The following is a 20,998-nucleotide window of genomic DNA, read 5'->3' as shown; positions in this document are numbered from 1 at the left end:
AGATCAGTTCGGTGGGGCAGGAGCAGGCGGAGACAATGGGTCGACCAGGGCATTCAGGTTTGTGGATTTTGGGAAGGAGATAGAAGCGGGCAGTGCGAGGTTGGGGAATGATGAGGTTGGAGGCCGTGGGTGGGAGGTCACCTAAGGTGATGAGGTTGTGGCTGGTTTGCGAGATGATGGTTTGGTGCTCAGGGGTGGGGTCATGATCAAGGGGGCGGTAGGAGGAGGCGTCGGAGAGTTGGCGTCCAGCCTCGGCGATGTAGAGGTCAGTGCGCCATATTAAAACCAGTCTGGTTTACTAATGTCTTTGAGGGAAGGAAATTTGCCATCCTTACTGATCTGGCCAAATGTGTCTCTAGACCCACAGAAATGCGGTCAACTCTTAACTGTTCTCTGAAGCAGCCTATCAAGTCACTCAATTCAAGAACACCAGCAACATCAACAAATGCTCCCCTTGACAGCAATGCCTGCATCCCATGCAGTAAAAGAAAAATAGAAAATTTGGCTATACTTAAAAGTTAAGAGTGAAAATTGTGGAGCTGCTGGCCTTAATCTTCTAATCCCCTTTTAATTTAGGGATGGTGTGAGAGGACTGGAAGAAGGGTGTAAAGATAAACCCAGCAACTATAGGCTAGTCAATGTAATCTCCATGATGATGAATCTTTTAGAAATAATAATGTGGGTCAAAATTAAGTTGCTTGATCAAATGAGAATTAAGACAAGTAGCAAGGATTTGTTAAAAGCACTTTTTCCTTTAGTTCAGTTATTAGATGTGGCCATCACTGGTTGGGTCAGCATTTATTGTGCCCCTCACTGGTTACCCTTGAGCTGGTGGTGCGCTATCTTCATGAACCACTGCTGTCCATCTTGTGTAGGTAGACCGATTGTTGATTGGAAAGGTTTTTTTTTCAGGGATTTGACCCAGTGACAGTGAAGGAATGGTGATCTATTTCCAAGTCTTGTTAGTGAGTAGTTTGGATGGAACTTGCATGTGGTGGTGATCCTGTGTATCTACTTATCTTGTTATTCCAGATGGAAGTGTTCGTGGGTTTCGAAGGTGCTGCCTAAGGATCTTTGAATTTATGCATTGCATTTTGTAGATGGTACCTACTGCAAATTGTGTTTTAAAATATTTGATTAACTCTTGATGTGATAACAGAGTTGATGTGGGTAATGTGGTTGATGTATACACTAACTTCCAAAAGCCTGTGATGGGCAACATAATAGGTTTGTCAGGGCCTCGGAATAAAAGGTATAAAATAAGTTATAATGAATCACACTTTACTATGCATGTGCAGCAAGTAATCTGGAAAGCTAATAGATTATGCTTTATTGTGAGGGGAATCAAATGTAAGAGTAAGAAGTTCATATTTCAGGTATACAGGGCACTGATGAGAATGTCTGTTTACAGTCCTATGTCCAGTACTGGTCACCATACTTATGGACAGAAGTTCATGTTTTGGAAGCAGTTCAGGGAAAGTTTACTAGGCTTAATACCTGTAATGAGTGGATTGCCTTATGAGGAAGGGGTAGACAGACTGGCCCGTATCCTCTGGAGTTTAAGGGAGGCAGAGGTGACTTAAATCCCCTCAGAGTCTTGTATGTTTTAATTAACTAGGTGGAGTTGGAAAGGATGTCTCCTCTTGAGAGAATCAAGATCTGGAGTTCTCGGTTTGAAAAGAAGGCCAAATTAAAACATAGATGGGGATTTTTTTGAGGGTTGAGACTCTGGAATTCTCTTCCTTAAAAGACAGTAGATAAAGAACCTTTTTAAATATTTTTTAAGTCAGAGGGAGATAGATCCTTGATTACCAAGGGAATGGAAGATTATTGGTGATATGCAGGAATATAGATTTGAGGTTAAAATCAAATTTAGTTATGATGATGTTGAGCCTGCTCCACTAGTCAGAGGACTAAGTGGCCTCCTCTTCCTTGTTTGCCATGTAGTGGCAGCATGGATGCAAACTTGGCTGAATGATAGAAAGCTGATGACACTAGTAAATACTTAAATAAAAGTACAGTACTGTGGATGTTGGAAATCTGAAATAAAAACCGGAAGTACAGAAATTGTACAGCATCTGGCAGCATCTGTACAGAAAGAAAGGATTGATGTTTTGAGTTTAGTATGACACTTCCTCTAAACTCTAGTAATTCTATAATTCTCCTTTCTCAGCTTGAGAATTAAGCACGGAGACCCCTGGAGAAAGGGGGCACAGCATGTGGTGATACAATGTAGGTAAAGGGAGCCCAGCCTTTGAAAAGGAAAAGTATGTGAAAAGGAAACTCTTTGATTTTGTCCTACATTTTTTTCAGGCAGAAGCTTTGAATCCAGGCGTAATGGTCATTTTTTGTGGAGGTGCATTGTGTAATATTGGTTACAGGAGAAGGTATATTTTGAGGGAGCAACTGGTATTCATTTATGAGCCTAGTTAATTAGAGCCTTTACGTTCTGAACTTTTCCATGCTGTTTCTCCATGTTCGTAGCTAAGGCCTCTAGAATGAGTGCAGAGTATGTGTAAAGTTTCCTGATCTTTGCTATGTATTGCACCATGCTGTTAAGAAGAAAAAAACTTCAATATGTATGTGCCTTTATGACCTCGAGACGTCAAAGTGCTGTTACATCTAATGAAAAAGTCTTGAAAATTAGTCACTCTTTTTAATTAGAAAAAAATAAACCTCCCACCCAGGACATGAGAAAGAAAATATCTTTTATTTTGAGGTCAAAGTGCAGTGCATATTCAGCTGCTCATTCACATATATATGTGAATTTTTTGTATGATAATCATATTGAGTTGCCTCAGTTTTAATGAAGTAAAATTTCCCCTTTCAACAACCTGCAGAAGAGCTGTCATTTGAAGAAAAGAGAACCTCTGAATGGGACCCACTTTCACTTGAAGAGACGGCTCCTCCTCAAGAACAAATGTTTGATTCCACATGGCAAGCCACAGGTATACAGTGGTGAAAATTAGAGCGAAAGTTGTTTAGTTGACTTGCTACAACATAAACTTGAATATACCCAACGTCCCTGGATATTTGTCAAAGTGCCTTTTACTAAGTTCTTGAAAAATTCAGTTTCTTAATTTCTCAGCTCTAGTTAAACAAACAGTTGCTATCTCTTAATTTCTACAGCTTTTCTTCAATGCTGTTTGTCTACTTGTTATTTTTAGTCTCATCAGTCTTGTCTTGCCTCAAATGAGGGTGTTATATTCTCCTTCATTCTTGAGTCTATGTCTTAAAAACACTCCTGTTCTTTCCTTCAATTGAAGTTTATTTTCTTGTTAAGAACTTTGAGTACTCTTTAAGACCTAGTCTGTTCCTACTTTTGTGCTACTGCCATATCTTGGAATTTTTTTTCCTAACAACTGTCTTGCATATCTGGGCAACATGCATGGGAAGAACCTGGCTATAAGGTAATTCTCTCACTTCTAGCCTCCAAGCCTTCTCTTGCTTATTGTGACCTTGATTGTGTATGTCTTGTTTCGAGAATGTTGCTGCAGTCCATTCTCCTTTCTGTGCTTTCTTATTCTTTGAGACTCTTAAAAACCAAGCTTGACACCATCTAATCATTAGTCCATGATTTGTAATAAATTCTCTTTCATATTGGATGTGTGAAAAGTAGGGCTAAATCTGTATGCTAGCATTTGCAGCAATAATTCCATATCCTGTCAGGGTTTGTGCTAAAGATATGATTTCAAAATTAAATATCTAAAAAGAAAAGTCCCTTTCTGCCATTTCTGGAGGCTCCTCAGGCTTCAACAATTTTTAAAGACCAATTAACGTCGAAAGATCAGGAAAACGGCATTGCACACATTTGTCTCCTTGATTCTCTGTTATCTGTTAACTTAAACCACAACCTTTTACCCTTTATGGTGAAAATACCCTTCTGTTTGCTTCCAATACCCTCAATACCATATAACCATTCTGACATTTTGCTGTCTTGTTGATTTAATTAGCAGAATGGAATAGAAAACCATTAATGAGAACTGAAGGCTTTTCTCCTATTTGTCCACTCTTCCCTACCATCAATGGTACCTCTGGCTGGCATACAACTCTGGAGCTACAAACATCCTGACCTCACTTCATCCAAGTGGCTATTCTTCAGCTATGAGCCTAATTTGTGACTGCCAGGTCTTCCTGAGCAGGAAACTCTGTCTTTCTTTGTTTTGTTCTTTCCATATGTATGCTCTCACATTTTCCAACAAAGTTGGTGATTGCAGTTGGGGACATTATCTTTTAAAAAATTCTCCTTTGAAGCTTGAGAATGCTGAGCCCAACTGTAACTGGATTGCAATCACAAAACAGCAAGAATTAAACAGGGGACTTCTATTCTGCATTGTTCAGTACCTCCCAATAACATTTGAAGGAGGGCTCTTGTACAGTTGCATAATACTTTTCTTATAACTTACAAGCATTTATTGTACTTGTGCAGATTCTATGGCTACAGTTACGGCACCCTTAGCATTTGAAGAAGACCTTTGGGTTAATCAGGAGGACGTAACAAATAGCAGCACCACACTTTCACCAGCAGAACAAGAACCGAGTAGGTAGAATAAGATTGTACATATATGCGCATAATTGCTAACTTTTTCTGAATTGTTTTAGGAGGAAGAGCTCTGGAGACTTTGAAATGACTGATCTTCCAAATGATTGAAGATTGTGTTTCATGAATTACATGACAATTTATGGATGTGGCTTGCAAAGATCCTAAAAATTACTGATCTACGTGCTTTGATTTATGCTGTGTTAACAGCAGAGGTGCTGCAATTCGACTTGCATTTTAGTGCTAAGGATATGTGTAGTAATAATTTAATTATTACTGTGATTTCTCTTCAATTTTAAAAAAGGTCAATGAAGACTTCTGAATTGCTGTTGATCATAAGACTTGGGAGCAGAAGTAGGCCAATCAGCCCAGTGAGTCTACTCTGCCATTTGATGAAACCAGGGCTTATCTGATAATCCTCAACTCCGCTTGCCTGCCTTTTCTCTATAACCCTTTATTCCCTTAATGATTAAAAATCTCTGTCTCAAGCTGAATATACTTAATGGTCAAGCCTTTACAATCTCTGTGGTAAAGAATTCCACTGACTGATTATCCTCTAAGAGAAAAAAATTAATTAACTAGCAACCCCTTACTCTGAGATTAATGCTGTCTGGTTCTCGAATCTCCCATGAAGGGGAACAACCTCTCCACATCTACCCTATCATCCTACTTGCTTACCTTCTCAACGTTTTTTGTGTCATTAGCAAACTTGGTCATGTTACATTCACATTCCTCATCCAAGCTATCAATATGTCTTGTAAATAATTGTGACTCCAGCACAGATCCGCATGGTACTCTGCAAGTTACAGATTGCCATCCTGAAAATGCACTCTTTATCTGTTAATTACCCAGTCCCCACTTCAAGCTGATGTATCATGAATACCAGGGGCTCTCATCTTAAGGGGTTTTATGTGCAGTAGTTTATCAACTGCTTTTGGAAATCCAAATTTCCCGGATCTACTGGCTCCCCTTTATCTGTCCTCCTTGAAGATTTCTAATAAACTTGTTGGGCATGATTTCCCCTTCGAGAAGCTGTGCTGACTCAGCTTATATTATGCACTTCAAAATGTTCTTTCATTGTTTATAATAGCCACAAGCATTTTCCCAATGACATGTCAAGCTAATTGGCAAATAGTTTTGACTCTCTTTTTGAATAGAGGCATTACATTGGCAGTTTTCCAGACCTCCAGGACTGTTCCAGAGTCTAAGAATTCTTAGTAGGTTACTAACAGTCCATCCACTATTTATCTAGGTATTTCATTTAAAATCCTGGGATGCAACCCATCTACTGTGCCATTATTGTTTTTTATTCTTTCAATTTCATACTATCCTAAACTTGCCTGGTTAACTGTGATTGGTTTATCCTGCTCCTAGAACCTTCCTCACTGAGATATATCTTTGCTGTGAGTCATGAACTATTTTCTTGAACATCTACTATTGTCCCTGAACTGTCTTTTCTGATGAGTCACTTTCCCAGTCTATTCCAATCAACTTTGCCCTCCAATCCTTTGTAACTACCCTTATTTAGATTTAGTACAGTTGTTTTTGGCCCAAATTTCTCACTTTGAAACTGAATGTCAAATGGTGTGATACTATGGTAACTGTTTCCTAGGTAATTGTTATTACCCTGGGGTCATTTTTAAACCTGCCACATTACACATTTCCAAATCGAAAATTGCCTGATCCCTGTTTAGATCCACAACATATTAAAACATAGAACATGGAACAGTACAGTACGGTACAGTACAGCACAGTACAGGCCCTTCGGCCCACGATGTTGTGCTGACCTATTATCCTATTATATAAGTTTAAAACACGCTCTACAGCCTTAGTTATTCAGTTTGCCAGGACACTCAATATGGATGAAGTGAGGTACGTCTCAGCAGGTAAGCTCCCTTCTGCTCCCAGTGCCCTGTGAACTGAAAAACCAGTCCTGCCATACCAATCTTTGATATCTTTGCACTTAACTCCTTGCCTGAATTACTATGCCATTTTATCTTGGAGTTCTGCCTTGTAATTTAGCTTCTAACTGTTCAAATTCTGAGGAGATATCCTTAAGCCAGGCACCAGGCAGGCAACACAGAATTCAGGGCTCATGTTTGAAAAGGGCAGTACCTGTCCTCCTAGTTATCTTGACATCAACCGAGACTACATTTCTATTTCCTCTACCTACTAGAATGGCTCCTGTACCGTAATGCACTAGTCAGTTTGCTCATTCTCCTGCAATCCCTGCTTTTGTCCACACACTTGCAAGATCCAAGAACAGTTGCAGGGGCCAAGATTCCTGAAAAGCTGCCCTTGGGTCTCCCATACCTTTCTCACTTTTATAGTGACATGTTCCTGCCCCGATCACAGACCGATTTGAATTACCTAGTCTATGGTAAAGGCACCTCCTTTTTGGGTGGGGGGGGAGGTGAAATGTTGAGGTAATTTTACCCCTCTCTGAGGTACAGTGGGCAGCTCAGACTCCAGGTCCTCACCTCAAGATGCAAGCACTTGTTACAGATGTACTCACTCTGGGTCACCTTGGTGTCTGTTAGCTTCCACGTGTTGCAGCAGTAATGCACCACCTGACTTCCAATCTCTATTGTAATGTAACTTTTAATGTAAAATTCCTTCTCTTTACACTTGGGAAAATTCCCCCACTGTTTAGACTTTACTGGTAATCAATTGTTTTTTACATCCGTATCAATTTTGCACTTAACAAGTTCTTTAAGAAAAGGAGAGGGGGACAAAGGCTGAAGACCTAAACACAAACAAAAGACTTTTTATTTTTTAATTTAATACTCATTAATCTTACTCATCAATCAGCTACTACATTTAAGTAAAAGCAATCAAATATGTTTCTCCTTCTTCTTTTGTGTCATTCCTTGAGGCATTTAACTCTGGTACTCCATCGCAAGCTGCACAGAGTTGGCTGCTTACACATGCCTCCAAGTCAAAGGATCTAACTGAATTATTTAATGTCATATATAATTAAGCTGCTTCACTCTTGGGGGGTGGGTGGGGGGAATGGTATTGGAAGGGAATTAACTGTTTAATGCTAGGAGCTGCAGAATTTCAGTTTAATGCCAACTACAGATTAAATTAGTATAAAGTACATTTAGACAAATTTCAAATTTAGTCTTTCTTACACAACAAATTGTTATGGACCAGACCCCCTCAAAATATTTTAAGGTAACCTAGACTTTGTTTTGAAGGGTAGATGTGAAGTGCGTGTTCTAGATGTGATGGGACTGGCCAAACTACTCTACATTAAGCAAAACAATTTATTTAAACACTACAGTTAAAATACAAACTTTAGAGAGAGCAATTTAGAATAACTTAAATATTGGTAAACTTAACTGAATAATAGATACAGTACCTCATACAAATTAACTGTTCCAGTATAGGAACATCCCTTAAACACATCCCTTGGCAAAAAGGTAAATTCAGACACAGATTCTTACATGCAGTTCTCCAATCCAGGAGGAAACAATACTGAGAAATTTCAGGGTAAGTAGCAGCTAGGAATCATTTACTGAAGTTTCCGACCCTTCTGAGGCCCCAAACAGCTTCTGATTGCTGAAGCTTAAAAACTAGAAAGCCTGGTCTGTGAGAGCTGGAAACTCCCCTTCCATTGTTACAACCGTTTTAAACAAAGCCTAAAGGCCTCCTAAGTTATTTACTTAAGCAGTTTTCAGTAGCCAGTTGGTACTTCTGCCTTTACAACATCTACTGGGGGAAAAAAACCCAGGACAAAATAACCTTTTTAAAATGACCGCATCATCACAAAATGCACGCACTCGGTCTTAGTTGAACCACATTTGCTAGCGGAATTATGTTGATGTTAAACAAAAATAAAGTTGCTGGAAAAGCCCAGCAGGTCTGGCAGCATCTGTGAAGGGAAAAAAAAACAGAAATAATGTTTCACTTCGGTGACCCTTCCTCGGTGTTCTGTTTTTTCCTTCACCGATGCTGCCAGACCTGCTGGGTTTTTCCAGCAACTTTATTTTTGTTCCTGATTTACAGCATCCGCAGTTCTTTTGGTTTCCATATTGATGTTAAACATGGATAGTAGTGACAATGATGAAGGGCCATCAATTTCAAATTGTCAGTGCAGGAGTGAGGTCAGATGTTGGGAGAAATGTTTTATGTAACAGGTAGACAGACCAAGGAATACTTCAAGACCATAAGGGGACTGCAGATGCTGGAAGCCAGAGTCTATAGGTGTGAGATTGGAAAGGCAGAGCAGGTCAGACAGCAAAAGAGGAGCAAGAAAATCAGTATTTCGGGCTGAAACCCTTCGTCAGAAATACTTTTGAAGGTTCAATAAGAGACCATCATATAATTTTTGGGAGTATGAATGAATGTTTGAAACAGTCAAGGAGGGGGATTAAAAATACAATGTGGATTCTGGGTTTACTCAGATTTGGCAGAATCTGTGGAGAGAGGAAAAACAGAATTTCAAGTTGAATATGACTTCTTCACAACTGAAGGAAGATAGATATGAGAGAGGTTAGAAAGGGGTGAAAGGAGAAAGAACAAAAGGGAGAGATAGTAAGAACTGCCGACGCTTTAGTCAGAAATGACAGTGTGGAGCTGGAGGAGCACAGCAGGTCAAGCAGCATCAGAGGAGCAGGAAAGTTGACGTTTCGGGTCGGGACCCTTGACCTGTTCATCTCCTTTCCCAGCTATCCACTCCTCCCACCTCACTGACCAATCCCCGCTACTCCCTACCTGCACACACCTATCACCAACCCACCTACCTTCCCCCAGCTCCACCCCTCCCCTCTATTTATTTCCGAGCTCCCTTCCCCCTCCCCCATTTCTGAAGAAGGGTCCTGACCCAAAATGTCAGCTTTCCTGCTCCTCTGATGCTGCCTGGCCTGCTCTGTTCCTCTAGCTCTACGCAGTGTTAAGAACAAAAGGGAAGTGCCTGGAATAGGGTTGGATGACGGAGAGGTTAAATAGCAACAATGATGTGGAATAAAAGGCATTCGGAATGGTGATGGTAGGTAGTAAAGAGAGAAAGCATCTGTCCAGAGTGAGTGTAAGCACCCTAGTAATGAACAACTGTCGTTTTGTATAAAAGCAAAAATACAGAATATGAAATGCTAAATGGTACTTTGCAAAAAAAGTCCAGAATGAGCGATATAACTCATTGTCTGAAACAGCACAAAAAGTGGAATGTCTTTTGGACTGTTCTGATAGAGTTCACAAGATGTGATGGGCTGTAAACCTTTATCTTTTTATCACAAATTTGGTAATAGAATCACTAACTGACTTGTTTTTATATGTAGCTAGGTTTCAGATCTGGTTTATAAATCTACCATCCTGTTTGTAGGTGCAGAACTCTCAGGAAATCTGATGGCTGAAGTAAACTTATGGGAAAAAGAGGCATTGCTAACTGATCTACCAACCAAACCAGCTCAACAGCACATGGAGCCCACACCGGAAGTAACAGGTAAGCAGTGGAATTTAACATACAGCATTATGTTTGGAGTTGAATGGTAGCTTTGTGGGTAACTGCACTGACCAATTTGTTGCTGAGTCACACATCAGAAGGACCCTGGTTCAATCATATGGTTGTGTTGAGTTAACTGTTCTCATACAAAACAACATTAGGGTGTGGATTATCCACCAAAATTCCTGTCTGATGATTATCTAATGCCTCCTGTTAAATGTTCACAAATGATCATGCTTGGCTGCAATCTTCCCACATTTGATTTTTACCTGGATTCCGAGATGAAGAATGATCCCTATTGGGCTATGTAACACAATGTCACCAATCTCTTGAAAGCTGTCCCCCAGCAATGAGTGCCTACCTTCTGGATTTGAGTTTGGGACATATTTGGATAGAGTAAGAGAAATCAAGTTACCAGGTGAGAGAATATTTAATAATTGCTTTATGTTGGAGTATTGTGTGAGGAATAAAGAATGTAGAGTACAATTGGGCCGTGTTGAAACAGTCGATCATTTGTTTGCTGCGTATGCTCTATTTTTGTCTAACGTAGATGCAGAGCTTTGTATTATTGTAAGGTTATAGTAGGTTAGATTTTTTTTAAAAAAATCATGGAATGAGGGACACTGCCAGCACAAGCAGTTATTGCGTCTCTGGTTGTGTGACTTGCTGGGCCATTTCAAGGACAGTTAAGAGTCAGCCACATTACTGGTTGGGTCTGGAATCGCTTGTAGGCCAGACTGGGTACATGGCACGTTTTCTTCCCTAAAGGGCATTCATAACCTAGAAAGGTTATTACAACAGTGTAGTAGTTCCATGGTGACCATTACTGACATTAGGTTTTTATTCCAGATAAGAACATAAGAACTAGGAGCAGGAGTAGGCAATTCAGCCCCTCAAGCCTGCTCCATCATTTAATACCATTATAGTTTATCTCATTTTGGCTTCAACTTCACTTTCTTCTGGCCAGCTCTCCATAACCCTTCAACCCACTACTGCCTATCTCCTCAAATTTGCTGAAATTCTTGGCATTCACCACCCTCCGAGGTAGTGAATTCCACAGATTCATGACCTTTTGAGAGAAGTTATTCTCCCTCATCTCTGTTTTTTAAATCTGCTGTCTCTTATCTTAAAATTATGACCCCTGAGTCTAGAATGCTCACCAGGAAATGTCCTCTCTGTCTAGTTTATCAATCCCTTTTAGCATCTTATATGCCTCAATTACATCACCCCTCATTCTGCTAAACCCCAGAGAGTATAGGCCTAAACTGCTCAATCTCTCGACACAAGACAAACCTTTCATCTCTGGAATCAATCTAGTCAACCTTTTTTGAACTGCCTCCAATGCAACTACGTCTTCCTCAAGGGGACCACAATTATATGCAGTACATCAGCTGCTGTCTCTCAAATGCCTTGTACAGTTACTACAAAACCTTCCTACTTTTATACCCTACTCATTTAACAATAAATGCCAAATTTCCTTAGCTGCTGTACATGCATACTAATTTTGTGATACATGGACAGGGACACCCATATCCCTCTCAAGCACTCTGAAGTTTTTCTCCATTTAGGTACTAAGCTGCCTTTCTGTACCTCCCACCAAAATGGATAACCTCACATGTATCTATTTTACCTGCCAAGCCTTGGCTCATTCACCTAACCTTTCCATATCCTTTAGTAAGCATCTTAGAGTCATAGAGTTGTACAGCATGGAAACCGACCATTCAGTCCAATTCATCATGCTGATCAGTTATTTTAAACTAACCTAGTTCCATTTACCAGCATTTGGCCCATATCCCCAGCATGGAAACAGACCATTCAGTCCAATTCATCCATGCTGATCAGATATTCTAAATTATCTAGTTCCATTTACCAGCATTTGGCCCGTATCCCTCTAAACCCTTCCTATTCATGTACCCATCCAGATGCCTTTTAACTGTTGTAATTGTACCAGCCTCCACTTCCTCTGGCAGCTCAATCCATACATGCATGAAAAAGTTGCCCCTAAGGTCCCTTTTAAATCTACCCCTCTCACCTTAACCTATGCCTTCTAGCTTTGGACTCCCCTACCCAAAATTTCTTCATTGCAACTTACTTTCCCACCTATTTTAGTGTCCTGTGCAAGCCTGGCTATTGTTCATTCTATTCCTGCATCTAAGTCATTTAATATAGATTGTAAATTGTTGGGGTCCAGGGGCTGAACCCTGTGGCCTCCCACTGGTTACATCTTCCCAACCAGAAAAAGGCCCATTTATCACGAATCTCTGCTTTCTGTTGGTTAGCCAATCCTCTACGGAAGCTTATAAATGACCCCTATTCCCATATGATCTTACCTTGGTGTATTAACCTTTTGTGCAACACTTATCAAATTCCTTCTGGCTGTAAAGATATCTACTGGGTCGCTATTATCAACTTTGCTTGTTACATCTTTGAAGGACTCTAGCAACTCCAGGTTTGCAGAATAAACTGAATTTACATGGCTGGCTGTTGTGGTGCAATCTGAATGTGTGGCTCCAGATTTTTGGTTGTACTGGACTAGTAATCCAATGCACCCATATCCTTAGTTATAATATTAAACCAGGAATCTAGTAATCATGAGTTCATATTCCACGGTGACCGTTGTAGGATTGTGTTCTATTTTAAATGTGGTGATTTGTAGGTTGATGCCAGATTGTGACAACCAAACATCTTTGATAGTGTCCTGAAAGGAAGAAAGTGTGCTATCCTTGTCCAATCTGATCTGTATGATCTATGCATGCAAAGTGGTTGACAATCTGTGCCTTTCCCAGCACAATCTCAGCCATAGTTGTTACTGTAGCACTGTCATTCATACCCTGTGAGTAAAGTAAAAGTAGAAGGTCTTTATATCATACATCAATAAAACCATTTTCTAATATAACATTTATGGGCTAGTTGTAATACTTACACTAGATTAATGAACAGGAGCCTTCTGCAACTAGCATGGTGTTTTACAGGATACTTGAAAACAAGTTGCCTCATATTACATGAAATAGTATACTCTGGAATTTGCTCTAAGGCAGTAAACAGAATTTCTGGGTGATAAAACTGTTTAAATTTTGATCTCACGCATTTTATGCTCCTCTTAGCACCCCTCTTTCATTTCCTCTTCATTCTGGTTATCCACTGTGATGTGCTGTACAATAATTCATTTAGTGATGTGAGTGTTGTATGTTGCAACTTTAAGTTCCTTGCTGTGGGCAAGTCTAACATGGAGAGAGATAGTAGGAACTGCAGATGCTGGAGAATCCGAGACAACAAGGTGCAGGGCTGGATGAACACAGCAGGCCAAGCAGCATCATAGGAGCAGAGAGGCTGACGTTTCGGGCCTAGACCCTTCATCAGAAAAGGGGGAGGGGAAGGGGGTTTTGAAATAAATAGGGAGAGAGTGGGAGGCGGATAGAAGAGGGATAGAGGAGAGGATAGGTGGAGAGGAAACAAACAGGTCGAAGAGGCGGGGATGGACCCAGTAAAAGGTGAGTGTAGGTAGGGAGTTAGGAAGGGGATAGGTCAGTCCAGGGAGGACGGACAGGTCAAGGGGGCGGGATGAGGTTGGTCGGTAGGAGATGGAGGTGCGGCTTGGGGTGGGAGGAGGGGATAGGTGGGAGGAAGAACAGGTTAGGGAGGCAGGGACGAGTTGGACTGGTTTTGGGATGCGGTGGGGGGAGGGGAGATTTTGAAACTTGTGAAATCCACATTGATACCATTGGGCTGCAGGGTTCCCAAGCGGAATATGAGTTGCTGTTCCTGCAACCTTCGGGTGGCATCGTTGTGGCACTGCAGGAGGCCCAGGATGGACATGTCGTCTGAGGAATGGGAGGGGGAGTTGAAATGGTTCGCGACTGGGAGGTGCAGTTGTTTGTTGCGAACCGAGCGTAAGTGTTCTGCAAAGCGGTCCCCGAGTCTCCGCTTGGTTTCCCCGATGTAGAGGAAGCCACACCGGGTACAGCGGATGCAGTATACCACATTGGCAGATGTGCAGGTGAACATCTGCTTGATGTGGAAAGTCTTCTTGGGGCCTGGGATGGGGGTGAGGGAGGAGGTATGGGGGCAGGTGTAGCACTTCCTGCGGTTGCAGGGAAAAGTGCCGGGTGTGGTGGAGCTGGAGGGGAGTGTGGAGCGGACAAGGGAGTCACGGAGAGAGTTGTCCCTCCGGAAAGCAGATAAGGGTGGGGAGGGAAAGATGTCTTTGGTGGTGGGGTCGGATTGCAGATGGCGGAAGTGTCGGAGGATGATGCGTTGGATCCGGAGGTTGGTGGGGTGGTACGTGAGGACGAGGGGGATTCTTTTTTGGTTTTTATTGCGTGGACGGGGTGTGAGGGATGAGGTGCGGGAGATGTGGGAGACACGGTTGAGGGCGTTCTCGACCACCGAGGAGGGGAAGTTACGGTCCTTGAAAAACGAGGACAACTGAGATGTACGGGAGTGGAATGCCTCATCCTGGGAGCAGATGCGGCGGAGGCGAAGGAATTGGGAATAGGGGATAGCATTTTTGCAGGAAGGTGGGTGGGAGGAGGAGTATTCTAGGTAGCTGTGGGAGTCGGTGGGCTTGAAATGAATATCGGTTTCTAGGTGGTTGCCCCATATGGAGACAGAGAGGTCCAGGAAGGGGAGAGAGGTGTTAGAGATGGTCCAGGTAAATTTAAAGTTGGGGTGGAAGGTGTTAGTGAAGTGTATGAACTGTTCGAGCTCCTCGTGGGAGCACGAGGCGGCACCGATACAGTCATCAATGTAACGGAGGAAGAGGTGGGGTTTAGGGCCGGTGTAGGTACGGAAGAGGGATTGTTCCACGTAACCTACAAAGAGGCAGGCGTAGCTTGGGCCCATGCGGGTATCCATGGCTACCCCCTTTGTCTGTAGGAAGTGGGAGGAATTGAAAGAGAAGTTGTTGAGTGTGAGGACGAGTTCGGCTAATCGGATGAGGGTGTCATTGGAGGGGTCTGGTCGGGCCTGCGGGACAGGAAGAAGCGGAGGGCCTTAAGGCCATCTGCATGGGGAATGCAGGTGTAGAGGGACTGGACGTCCATGGTAAAGATGAGGTGTTGGGGACCGGGGAATTGGAAGTTCTGGAGGAGGTGGAGGGCATGGGTGGTGTCACGGACATAGGTAGGGAGTTCCTGGACCAAGGGGGAGAAAATGGAGTCAAGATAGTTGGAGATCAGTTCGGTGGGGCAGGAGCAGGTGGAGACAATGGGTCGACCAGGGCATTCAGGTTTGTGGATTTTGGGAAGGAGATAGAAGCGGGCAGTGCGAGGTTGGGGAACGATGAGGTTGGAGGCCGTGGGTGCGAGGTCACCTGAGGTGATGAGTCTAACATGGAGGATGCTTTTTTTCCTTCTAAATGAGTTATGACATGATCACTGCTCACAAATGCAGGGAGAAGCAGTTCTACTGTCTGACAGGACATAGTATTTTCCAGGCAAGGGGAGATTGCAGAAACAAGCCAAGGCTTTAAATGAAATCAGCAGTTATTGAACTTTTTTGCATCACTTAATGGTGGAGAAGTTTCTCAATTTTGTTTGAGACCGGGAGTTAAGGAGGAGCTTGATTTTAGCAGGGCTTGGAGAAATGACTGGCGAGGACTTTAATATTGGGGAAGCAGGCTAGTTGAAGGGATCTGACCTTTTGAAGACATTTTGATATGAAATAGATGAGAAAGCAAGCTGTTGTCAAAGGATTCCAGTTTTTCACTGTGCTGCGCCTATATCCTTGCTTATCAACAAATCTCGTCACTGAGCTCAACAATAGCATGACTAAACGCTCTTCTTTCAAAACTGTCATTGTTTCAGATTGTTCTGAATAAATTGAATTCAGCACTTTTCAGTCAACCTCATTTTAGAAGCAAGATTTAAACCAATCTACAGCAGAATTGATTGATCTAACATTCTCTTTTAATGGTGCCTTGCAGTCAGCAGATAGAAGGGGTTGTGTTAGAGTTGGTGCAAATTGGGTTCAGTTAGCAATGCACTGTGAATTGCAATAATAAGTCCTACAGACCACCATGGTCCCCAAAATGCACTGAGATCGTTCAGTTAAGTGAAGCCTGAGGTAGGTCAGTAGAACCTTGGCTTTCTGAAGGGAGAAAGCAGTAGACCATGCTTCATCCTCTTAATTGCTACGAAGTAACTGATGCCTGCTAGTATGTTCGAGTGCAGGTGTTTGGTGACCACCTGTGGAACATGGTTGTGATGCCTCCTACAACAGCACAAGTTGCATATATCTGGTGATCTATGCAACAAGGGACAAAATACTAGAAAAGTTGCCAGTTTGACAAATAATCCTGGGCAGTATTAAACCTCTGAAAGGAGTACTGGGAAGCTTATTAACTGGAATGGAAGAGGCCATATGGTTGTGATGCAGTAAATTGGCATTATAACTTACTGTGCCAAGAAGTGAGGTTTGAAGGTTGAAAGCTGCAAGCCACAGTCCATGTCGTGCGGTCAGTAGGTCCAGAATATGAACTGAGCATTGCCGCACCACCAAGCAAGGGTAAACAGTGGGCATTGTGTAGTGTCACTTTGAAGCCATGACAAGAACATATCTGACAAGTATTACTGAAGAGGAATGATGATCATTCATTTTGGTTTTAAAATTTGAACTATTTGTTTCAATACAATAATACAAGCAAGTCGGTAATCTAAAATACATTTCTGATTTGCGTTAACGTTTCTCATATTTGCTTGTTGTTAATGAGGGGAGGTGCAGATGTTTAATTTCACCCATTGTCTAGGAAGCTACCTATGAGGCAGAAATTAAAAAAGGAAGGAGTGAGAATATAGGTTTTCAATCAGATTATAGGCTATTTTCATCTCTTCTGCCCCTCCTTCCCTGAATTAATGGTAGGTTTGTGGCATTTGGTGTGGCACTAACCCTTAGAATTCAAAAGACTCCTGAGTTATTCCATTCAATGGCCCATTGGGTAAATATACTCCAAAATTACAACATGGAAACAATGCAACCACTGTCAATGCTTTTTCCTTACATTTATCTGCCCAGGTCCTATCCTTTTAACCCAATTTTTTATTTCCTCATGGATTCAAAGAATTGTCACAGCGCAAGGCCATTCAACAATTGTGGTCGCTGCTGCCCCTCCTAAGAAGCAGTGCAAATACTGCCCTCTTCCAATTTAATCTTTAATATTAGACATAGTTTCAGCCTGAGCCACTAACCTTGGAATCCCATGTCCTCAGTTGTTTGCTTGTAAAATCCTTTTCTTGGTCTTTTTTTTTCTAACTATGACCCTTTCTTCTACATTGGAGAAATTGGAAAGAATATGCTATTCTCTTCTGCGTTCCGCCTGTTTCTAACTTTAAACACTTTTATTGTGCCATAATCTGTGATGTTGGTCAGATATTCTGGTTTCAGTGAGGAATGTATGTATTCTAGGTCACTTAGGAGAATTTCCTGACTTGAAGCCACAGCCTTCTGGCTCAGAAGTGTCATGGCTAGCATGGGCCATAGCTGATATCTTTGTATTAGAAGACTGTAGGTCCATACTCCACTTGAGAGATTTAATGACATAATCTGAGATGGCTGCTCAGCACAATACAGTATGATACTGAAGGAGTGTGTAACAGTTGGTGCTGCTGTCTTGGATAAACCACCAAAATGAAGCAGTATCAACTTTCTCAGGTGGGCATATACAATCCCACAGCACTCTTTCAAAGGACGTACCAAGTTGATTCGGCAAGTCAAACCTTTTGAGCTTGCTTCACCTTTTCAGTTAGATCATAACATCAAAAACTTGTACCAACAAAGAGCCTTTTAAGTTGGAACACACAATGCAGTAGAGCATCTGCAGGCATTTCATGTGTGTTAATTAAAATTTGGTAAAAGGGCTATCAGGACAGATGGCCAAAAGCTTTTCAAGTGGTAAATTTTAAAGAGTCTCTTGGAAGAAGATACGGTTAGGAAACTTGGCAGCTGAGGACATTGCCTTCTATTGTGATGCAGTTATAATTGAAGATGCTCAAATGTAGAGGAGCTCAGTGATCTTAAGTACTTGTAGGTCTGGAGAAGGGTACAGAAATAACAAAGGGTGAAGCCGTGGAGCATTTTAACAAAAAATAGTGTAATGAGTTGTATTCTTATTCCATTTACCTACCTTTGCTCAAATGATTTACTACCTAATTTGGGGAAAAAAGAGTGATCCAATTGAGTTGTCTTCTTCACCCGCATTGTTTGGCTTTAATGAAAATTACTTCACTTTTCATTTATCTCACCAGAGGAAAGTTTCTCTTTATCTATCCTATGAATCCTTTTAACATTTTGAAAATCTGATCAACCACAATCTCTTTTTAAATGAAACTCTTAACATAGTTAAACAGACCATTTTCTATACTCATGGGCACACAAGCCAATTTATGCAACCCTGTTCTCATAACCTGTTATCATTGTGGTCAATTTCCAGTCCGGCCCAGGGCTGATTTATCTATTAGGTGTAGTGTTCAAAACTGAGCACAGCACTCCATGTGTGGCCTAACTAAGAATGCATACAATTTGAGCATAAAGCCATCCTCTTTATAATCCAGCACCTTTAAGATAAAGCCCAATATTCATTTGCCTTTGCTTTTGTATCTATTACCTTTAGTAAACTTGGACTTCTTTGCTTTCTGCATTTCCTCGTTTCTCATAATTTTTAAAATGCTCTGATATATTGTCCTTGTTTGCAAGTGAATGACCTTATATTTGCCTGATAAGAATTTATTTACCCACAGTCTTATCCACTTATTTAATCTGTTCATAGCCCTTTGTAACTTCCTGCTCCCATCTGCAATACTGACATTTTTTCTTAATTTATTGCCATCTGCAAAAATTCAATTCATTACTTTATTCAGTTTAGTAAAAACTATCCCTGTGAAACATCACTTGTTAGACCATGGCAATATAAGTACGTATCCTTTATCCCCACTCTGTCTCTCAACCAATTTCCAACCAAAATCAAAAACCGGCCTTCATTTCTGAGTGTTGACTTTTCGCAGTAACATTTTGCATGCAGCACTGTTGATGGTCTTTTGGAATTCCATCTGGATAGCAACAGAAGGCCCTTCTTTCTCTACCTTTATTGGTGACGTCTTAAAGAAAAACTAGATTAGACCGGATGGCTATCTCTGACCAGTTTTATAGTTGCTCAAGTGCTCAGTCACTCCATCTTTAATTGCAGATTATTTCCCTGGACGTCTACACCAGATGTCCCTCAACCAAGATTGTTACTTGGATTACTGTTTGTTTGACCTTGTTGTATGTAAGTTGCTGCTACGTTTCTTGACTTCACAAGTGACTCACTTCAAAAGGATTTGCTTACCACTTAACATGTGAAAGACAGCATGCAAATGTCAGTTCTTTTTGAAACGTGTATGAGTTACTTCTATTTTCTTTGCAAAATTTTATTCATAATCAAAGACTCTTAAATTTTCTGGACTACAGATAATAAGCTAACCAGGATAAGAGTAACACATCTCCATATTTCAAAATGTGTACAGCAACCATATGGAGTAGAATCTTGAAATATTATTTTTAAGGCCTTGATCTTTATTTTCACCATCCTCTGGATTCTTTACCTTCCTTTAGCCTCGCTAGCTTATTAAAAACGCATTGTTTATTTCACTACCAGTTCAAAATGCACATCCCCTTGTAATGTAATCTCTGATATAGATGAGCACGTTCATTTGTCTTGGGTTTGCAGATTTCTGCTGGTGCAGGTATACATTTGCCCCTGGTGACCAAGCTAGAAGGGGAAAATCAAAAGAATATTTCCATTCTTGAGTAGATTTGTAGCTCGGGTTGTGGATGCTGTGGTTGGTTCATTAGTTTGCAGATGTTTCATTACCCTGCTGGGTAATATCAGTGCAGCTCTGATGAAGCTGTGTTGTATTTTCCCGTTTGCTATTTAAACTCTGGAGTCCGTTGGAGTTGATTACCTCATTTCTGGTTTTTCTTGGCAGTGGTGTGTATTTATGGTCTAATTCTACATGTTTGTTGATGGCCTTGGTGGACCACACCAAAATGAAGAATACTTCCACCATGTATTTAGAGACAACGGATACCTGAACAGCTGGGTCCAACGATGCCTGTCTCACAAACAACAACAGGAAGTATACAGTGCGCCCCAACACACTTATCACGTTAACATACGTCAAAAACGTATCTGAACTGACCGCAGAATCCTAGGACAAACCAAACGGAGACAGGCATGGGAATTCCTGGAGGCCTGGTTCTTCTCCAGGAAGGCCATCAACAAACACACAGAATTAGACCCTATATATACACCACTGCAAAGAAAATTGGAAATTAGGTAATCAACTCCAACGGACCCCAGAGTTTAAATATCAGGCGGGAAACGATGACAGTGCTTCATCGGAGGCTGCACTGATGATGTTACCTAGCAGGGTCATGAAAAGTCTGCAAACTAATGAACCAGCTTAGCGAGCGAACCAACCACAATATTTCCATTCTCTCTCTCTGTATAGTTGTGGGCTACATGAAGGATGGTGATAGGAATATAGGACTTAGCAAGAATAGGCCATTTGGGCAATTTGAACCTGCTTAGCCATTCAGTGAGATTGGGGTTGATCTACCTGTGGCCTCATAAGCCTGCTTTGTTTGTATCCCATAACTTGTAACTCACTTGGTCAATACCTCTGTATTCTGTACAGTCAGAATCATTCAGAAATAAAGGCACAGATACTAGCAAAGAAAACTCTTTCCTAAGAGCTTCACGATTAATGTTAATGCTTTCGAGGTATTTTATTTTGTATGGCTGTCATACCAGACCAAAAAATATCAGTTGAATCAGTGGCACAATTAATGTGGCCCAGAACTTCTGGTCAGTGACACTCCTGAGGTAGTTGCCACAGTCTGCAAAGCAAATCGCTGCGATGGCTTTTTCCATCTAGAAGCTAGGTTTCCAGTCTTGCCTGCAACTGTAACCTGTTGCTGCAGCTCCACAGAGAGAAAAGGCAGATAGAATCAGCTTGAGAGGCAGTTTCTCATTTTTA

The 20,998-nt window shown here is 41.4% G+C and overlaps 1 protein-coding gene across 1 annotated transcript in view; it reads left to right on the top strand.

Annotated features, from left to right (window-relative positions):
* The first annotated feature begins 2,837 nt into the window (after window positions 1-2,837).
* Window positions 2,838-20,998, top strand: part of LOC109927288 (microtubule-associated protein 4-like) — a 126,334-nt gene continuing 108,173 nt past the window's right edge. Inside the window, exons 1-3 of the mRNA XM_048596159.1 lie at window positions 2,838-2,948; window positions 4,430-4,540; window positions 9,867-9,986. Of these exons, the coding sequence (XP_048452116.1) occupies window positions 2,921-2,948; window positions 4,430-4,540; window positions 9,867-9,986 (259 nt within the window). The 5' untranslated portion in view covers window positions 2,838-2,920. The remainder of the gene's footprint in view (window positions 2,949-4,429; window positions 4,541-9,866; window positions 9,987-20,998) is intronic.

Source organism: Rhincodon typus, chromosome 4 (assembly GCF_021869965.1).
Source record: "Rhincodon typus isolate 14 chromosome 4, sRhiTyp1.1, whole genome shotgun sequence".
In the NCBI taxonomy this organism is placed as follows: domain Eukaryota; kingdom Metazoa; phylum Chordata; class Chondrichthyes; order Orectolobiformes; family Rhincodontidae; genus Rhincodon; species Rhincodon typus.
This window is presented reverse-complemented; position numbering and strand designations above follow the sequence as displayed.